We start from the raw sequence: 6630 nt of genomic DNA on the forward strand, positions 1-6630 counted from the left end.
GTGCGTGCGTGCGTGCATGTGTGTGTGTGTGTGTGCGTCTATCAGTTACACATACATGTCAGTACATAAACACAACAAGTATGTATGTACTGCGGCGTTGTGCCGTGAGATATTGCTTTATTAGTTTTTCTGGATCTGTGGACTTTGAAAAGACCCCTGGTGGCATGTCTGGTAGGCAGGGTCCGCACGAGGTGCTTGAATGTAGCACTCTGAAATTCAAGTACTGGAATACCTTGAAAATCAGACATTTACTCAAGTTGGTAGTTGAAAAGTTGTCCCACCTAGCCATCGTAAGATGAATGCACTTACTGTAAGTGGCTCTGGAGAAGAGAGACTGCTGAATGACTAACCGCCAAAGACAATTCTATTTGGTCAAACACCATTTTCCCAACAGTTTGCAGACACCTACTGTATATAAATCAGTCATCATGGTCTTGTATCTGTTACTGTGTTACTGATATCTAGATCTGCGTGTGTTCTCCTGTAGGGGACAGCTCTCATGGTGTCTCTACAGTGAAGCAGCAGCATGGTGGTGGTATTGGGCCTGGCAGTACCCAGGTGGACGTGGCAGGGAACCCACGCAGACACAGAGTCAAGCTGCCAGCCTCCATCCTCAGCTCCAAACCCTTCAGCGTGCCCAACCAGCAGGTACCTGACACAACACACACACACACACACACACACCACACAACAGCACACACACACACACAGCACACACTGTGACGTACATACACACACACACCTGGTCACACACACATCACACACACACACACTGTGACCTACATACATATAACACACAGTTTCACACACACACAGCATTTATGACGCACACACACTGTGACACACACACACACACACACACACACACACACACACACACACACACACACACACACTGTACATACATATACACACACACACACACACACACACACACACACACACACACACACACACACACACACACACACACACACACACACACACACACACTGTGACGTACATACATTACACACGCGCACACACACACACAGGACACACACACACACACACTGTGACGTAGACATACATATACACACACACTCACACACACGCACACGGGTGCACACACTAGTGTTCCTCACCCACCCAGTGAGAGGTGCATATGTCGATTGAGGAAATGTTTGTGACTGTAGGTGTGAATTGATGGGCTGGGGGACATATGGGGAGTGTGTGACTGTAGGTGTGAATTGATGGGCTGGGGGACATATGGGGAGTGTGTGACTGAGGGCTAGATATAATCTGTATCATGTAAGTTCTGAGCTCTAGCGCCATTTGAAATTTAAAGGGCAAAATGTTCCCACATTCACGGGAAACGCTGCATATGTCGCCTCAATCGGAAATGACCTTTCAGATTTCAGTGGCGCTATAACGTGGATCTTTCACGATATGGATTTAATGTAGCCCCGGGTCATCTAGACTCCACAAGACGGTGTTATCCTGCTGAGCTAAAGCCTAGGCTGTAGCCCAGGGAGCTAACACGAGTCTTCTGGTCCAAGGTTAATCCACTGAACCACGTCAGTTAACACTAATGTATCTGTCCTGCCAGTTCAATACGTGGTAGCTTACTGAGCTAGAGCCCAGGCGTTACCATGGGGACCTAACAGGAGTCTGGCTCTCAGTTCCTGTGTGTAGAGGAGCCGGTGAGGAGGAAGGTGAAGACTGTGTCTGTGACGGGGGGGCAGCAGCTCGCCCCACGGGGGTTTGAGCTCCTCCCAGCAGAGGTCCAGTTTGGGACCCTAAAGGAGGGCTGCAGCTACAGCGTCCACGTGCTCATGAAGAACGTGGGCTTCCACACCTGCAGGTCAGACCAGACACCTACATAGATATACATCCATGAACAATTAGTTTGTGGACATGTCTGTCAAAGATGGTGGTGCAGTGAAAATGACAAGGTTTTAAGGTCTTGGTCGTCGGGGTGTGTTCTCCTCTGTCTATGTTCTGGTAAGTTCAGCGACTGTTCTGTGTTGTTGTGCTTCAGGTTCAGTGTGAAACAGCCGCCCCCTGGTACTGGAATCAGAGTCATCTACACCCCTGGACCTGTGAGTTCTACTGAGCAGAGTGATTGTTACCGTAGTCATCTTGATTCAGTTACACAAACTGACCATTTCCCACTGTTTTCTTTGAGGATGTTTTAGATTCATACATCTCACTTCACTTCCTGATATGACTAAATTGACCCCTGACCTTTGCTGCAGGTGGCTGCTGGGATGAAGACTGAGCTTCAGGTGGAGCTGCATGCCATGACTATAGGTCTGGAGGAGTCTGCAGAGAGAGAGGTCTACATCTCACACCACATCCACATCAAGACTGAGCCTGAGATCTTCTACCTGCCCGTCTTCGCTAATATCCTTCTCAAATGGCTTTTAGTCACACTTTACTTGGATAGTCCCCTACGGATAACAATATTTACTATAGAGTTGGTAGCCTCAGTGATGTTTTCATTGTGCAGTGAGAGATCTTACACTAGTGCGCAGGTATGGTTATAGAATAGCTCAAGTGAGGACATGGTTGTTTTTTACAGAGTTAATGGCGAAGGTCAAAGTTTCTCTCAGTGAAAGCAGCGATGGTCTCTGTTGTCCCCTCCTTAACGAGTGGTCTCACCCATCCTCCCCGAGCGTCTGTATGACACCAGGACCAAGGATCATACCAACGGGCTCCAGACAGGGGTATCCAAGGTCCGCCTCATCTCCTCCACCCCCTCAGTCAGACGTGGAGTGGTCCTCCCTCGCAGATCTCTTCTCTCCACCACCGGTTAGTGATTTACAGTATCTGAACACTGGAACTAATCACTCTCTAGAATGCCCTTCAAGCCAATCAGAAACGAGTATTCAACAATGCCATGGTATAAGAACATGAAGTAATGTCTAACGGATGCGAAGTGTTTTACATTCACTCCCCACTGAAACGTGATCTTTTCCTTCCCACTTCCAGGTGGAATTGAATCAGACGGATTGAGACCACTTATATAAAACAACTTTCACTGTGCTTTGGGGTTTTAGTCACATACTGCCGTTGTTCAATGGCTGTTAAATAGAATACATCTTAGGAATAAAGAACAGTGATATAACGCATTCCTTGGTTTTCCTGTGAGTGAGGTGGTGTGTGTGTGTGACGGTCTGTGTGTGACGGTCTGTGAGTGAGGTGGTGTGTGTGTGTGTGACGGTCTGTGAGTGAGGTGGTGTGTGACGGTCTGTGAGTGAGGTGGTGTGTGTGACGGTCTGTGAGTGAGGTGGTGTGTGTGTGTGTGACGGTCTGTGAGTGAGGTGGTGTGTGACGGTCTGTGAGTGAGGTGGTGTGTGTGTGACGGTCTGTGAGTGAGGTGGTGTGTGTGACGGTCTGTGAGTGAGGTGGTGTCTGTGTGTGTGATGGTCTGTGAGTGAGGTGGTGTGTGTGTGTGTGAGACGGTCTGTGAGTGAGGTGGTGTGTGTGTGTGTGACGGTCTGTGAGTGTGATGGTGTGTGTGACGGTCTGTGTGTGTGTGACGGTCTGTGTGTGTGACGGTCTGTGAGTGAGGTGGTGTGTGTGTGTGTGACGGTCTGTGAGTGAGGTGGTGTGTGTGTGACGGTCTGTGAGTGAGGTGGTGTGTGGCTCGGTGTGTGTGTGTGACGGTGTGGTGAGGAGGTGTGTGTGTGTGTGTGACGGTGTGTGTGTGTGTGTGTGTGACGGTCTGTGAGTGTGATGGTGTGTGTGACGGTGTGTGTGTGTGTGACGGTCTGTGAGTGTGATGGTGTGTGTGACGGTCTGTGTGTGTGACGGTCTGTGAGTGAGGTGGTGTGTGTGTGACGGTCTGTGAGTGAGGTGGTGTCTGTGTGTGTGATGGTCTGTGAGTGAGGTGGTGTGTGTGTGTGACGGTCTGTGAGTGAGGTGGTGTGTGTGTGTGTGACGGTCTGTGAGTGAGGTGGTGTGTGTGTGTGTTGGTCTGTGAGTGAGGTGGTGTGTGACGGTCTGTGAGTGAGGTGGTGTGTGACGGTCTGTGAGTGAGGTGGTGTGTGACGGTCTGTGAGTGAGGTGGTGTGTGTGTGTGTGACGGTCTGTGAGTGAGGTGGTGTGTGTGTGTGTGACTGTGAGTGAGGTGGTGTGTGTGTGTGACGGTCAGTGAGTGAGGCGGTGTGTGAGTGAGACGGTCTGTGAGTGAGGTGGTGTGTGTGTGTGACGGTCTGTGAGTGAGGTGGTGTGTGTGTGTGACGGTCTGTGAGTGAGTGGTGGTGTGTGTGTGTGACGGTCTGTGAGTGAGGTGGTGTTTGTGTGTGTGATGGTCTGTGAGTGAGGTGGTGTGTGTGTGACGGTCTGTGAGTGAGGTGGTGTGTGTGTGACGGTGTGTGTGACGGTCTGTGAGTGAGGTGGTGTCTGTGAGTGAGGTGGTGTCTGTGTGTGTGACGGTCTGTGAGTGAGGTGGTGTGTGTGTGTGTGTGATGGTCTGTGAGTGAGGTGGTGTGTGTGTGTGTGACGGTCTGTGAGTGAGGTGGTGTGTGTGTGTGTGATGGTCTGTGAGGTGGTGTGTGTGTGTGTGTGTGACGGTCTGTGAGTGAGGTGGTGTGAGGTGGTGTGTGTGTGTGTGACGGTCTGTGAGTGAGGTGGTGTGTGACGGTCTGTGAGTGAGGTGGTGTGTGTGTGTGTGACGGTCTGTGAGTGAGGTGGTGTGTGTGTGATGGTCTGTGAGTGAGGTGGTGTGTGTGTGTGTGTGACGGTCTGTGAGTGAGGTGGTGTGTGTGTGTGTGACGGTCTGTGAGTGAGGTGGTGTGTGTGTGTGTGATGGTCTGTGAGTGAGGTGGTGTGTGTGTGTGTGTGACGGTCTGTGAGTGAGGTGGTGTGTGACGGTCTGTGAGTGAGGTGGTGTGTGACGGTCTGTGAGTGAGGTGGTGTGTGTGTGTGTGACGGTCTGTGAGTGAGGTGGTGTGTGTGTGTGACGGTCTGTGAGTGAGGTGGTGTGACGGTCTGTGAGTGAGGTGGTGTGTGTGTGTGACGGTCTGTGAGTGAGGTGGTGTGTGTGTGTGACGGTCTGTGAGTGAGGTGGTGTGTGTGTGTGTGTGTGTTTTCTGTGAGTGAGGTGGTGTGTGTGTGTGTGTGTGTGACGGTCTGTGAGTGAGGTGGTGTGTGTGTGTGACGGTCTGTGAGTGAGGTGGTGTGTGTGTGTGTGATGGTCTGTGAGTGAGGTGGTGTGTGTGTGTGACGGTCTGTGAGTGAGGTGGTGTGTGTGTGTGTGACGGTCTGTGAGTGATGTGGTGTGTGTGTGTGAGTAAGGTGGTGTGAGTGAGTGTGAGTTGGTCTGTGAGTGAAGTGGTGTGTGTGAGGTGGCGTGTGTGTGTGACGGTCTGTGTGTGAGGTGGTGTGTGTGTGTGTGTGACGGTCTGTGAGTGAGGTGGTGTGTGTGTGTGTGACGGTCTGTGAGTGAGGTGGTGTGTGTGTGTGTGTGAGTGAGGTGGTGTGTGTGTGTGTGTGGGTCTGTGAGTGAGGTGGTGTGTGTGTGTGTGATGGTCTGTGAGTGAGGTGGTGTGTGTGTGTGATGGTCTGTGAGTGAGGCGGTGGTGTGAGTGTGACGGTCTGTGAGTGAGGTGGTGTGTGTGTGACGGTCTGTGAGTGAGGTGGTGTGTGTGTGTGACGGTCTGTGAGTGAGGTGGTGTGTGTGTGTGACGGTCTGTGAGTGAGGTGGTGTGTGTGTGTGACGGTCTGTGAGTGAGGTGGTGTGTGTGTGTGTGATGGTCTGTGAGTGAGGTGGTGTGTGTGTGTGACGGTCTGTGAGTGAGGTGGTGTGTGTGTGTGTGTGACGGTCTGTGAGTGAGGTGGTGTGTGTGTGATGGTCTGTGAGTGAGGTGGTGTGTGTGTGTGTGATGGTCTGTGAGTGAGGTGGTGTGTGTGTGTGTGTGACGGTCTGTGAGTGAGGTGGTGTGTGTGACGGTCTGTGAGTGAGGTGGTGTGTGTGTGTGTGTGTGTGATGGTCTGTGAGTGAGGTGGTGTGTGTGTGTGTGACGGTCTGTGAGTGAGGTGGTGTGTGTGTGTGTGTGACGGTCTGTGAGTGAGGTGGTGTGTGTGTGTGACGGTCTGTGAGTGAGGTGGTGTCTGTGTGTGATGGTCTGTGAGTGAGGTGGTGTGTGTGTGTGTGTGTGTGATGGTCTGTGAGTGAAGGTGTGTGTGTGATGGTGTGTGTGTGTGTGATGGTCTGTGAGTGAGGTGGTGTGTGTGTGTGTGTGACGGTCTGTGAGTGTGGTGTGTGACGGTCTGTGAGTGAGGTGGTGTGTGTGTGTGACGGTCTGTGAGTGAGGTGGTGTGTGTGTGAGACGGTCTGTGAGTGAGGTGGTGTGTGTGTGTGACGGTCTGTGAGTGAGGTGGTGTGTGTGTGTGTGTGATGGTCTGTGAGTGAGGTGGTGTGTGTGTGACGGTCTGTGAGTGAGGTGGTGTGTGTGTGTGTGATGGTCTGTGAGTGAGGTGGTGTGTGTGACGGTCTGTGAGTGAGGTGGTGTGTGTGTGTGTGTGTGACGGTCTGTGTGTGAGGTGGTGTGTGTGTGTGACGGTCTGTGAGTGAGGTGGTGTGTGTGTGACGGTCTGTGAGTGAGGTGGTGTGTGACGGTCTGTGAGTGAGGTGGTGTGTGT

At 51.7% G+C, this 6630-nt stretch overlaps 1 protein-coding gene across 1 annotated transcript in view; it reads left to right on the top strand.

The window, feature by feature from the left end:
- LOC135543135 (sperm-associated antigen 17-like) overlaps window positions 1-2798 on the top strand; it is a 68433-nt gene extending 65635 nt beyond the window's left edge. Inside the window, exons 41-45 of the mRNA XM_064970211.1 lie at window positions 488-648; window positions 1662-1843; window positions 2021-2081; window positions 2238-2385; window positions 2644-2798. Coding sequence (XP_064826283.1) covers window positions 488-648; window positions 1662-1843; window positions 2021-2081; window positions 2238-2385; window positions 2644-2798 — 707 coding nt within the window. The remainder of the gene's footprint in view (window positions 1-487; window positions 649-1661; window positions 1844-2020; window positions 2082-2237; window positions 2386-2643) is intronic.
- The last annotated feature ends 3832 nt before the right edge of the window (window positions 2799-6630 follow it).

This window comes from Oncorhynchus masou, chromosome 7, assembly GCF_036934945.1.
Source record: "Oncorhynchus masou masou isolate Uvic2021 chromosome 7, UVic_Omas_1.1, whole genome shotgun sequence".
NCBI lineage: Eukaryota > Metazoa > Chordata > Actinopteri > Salmoniformes > Salmonidae > Oncorhynchus > Oncorhynchus masou.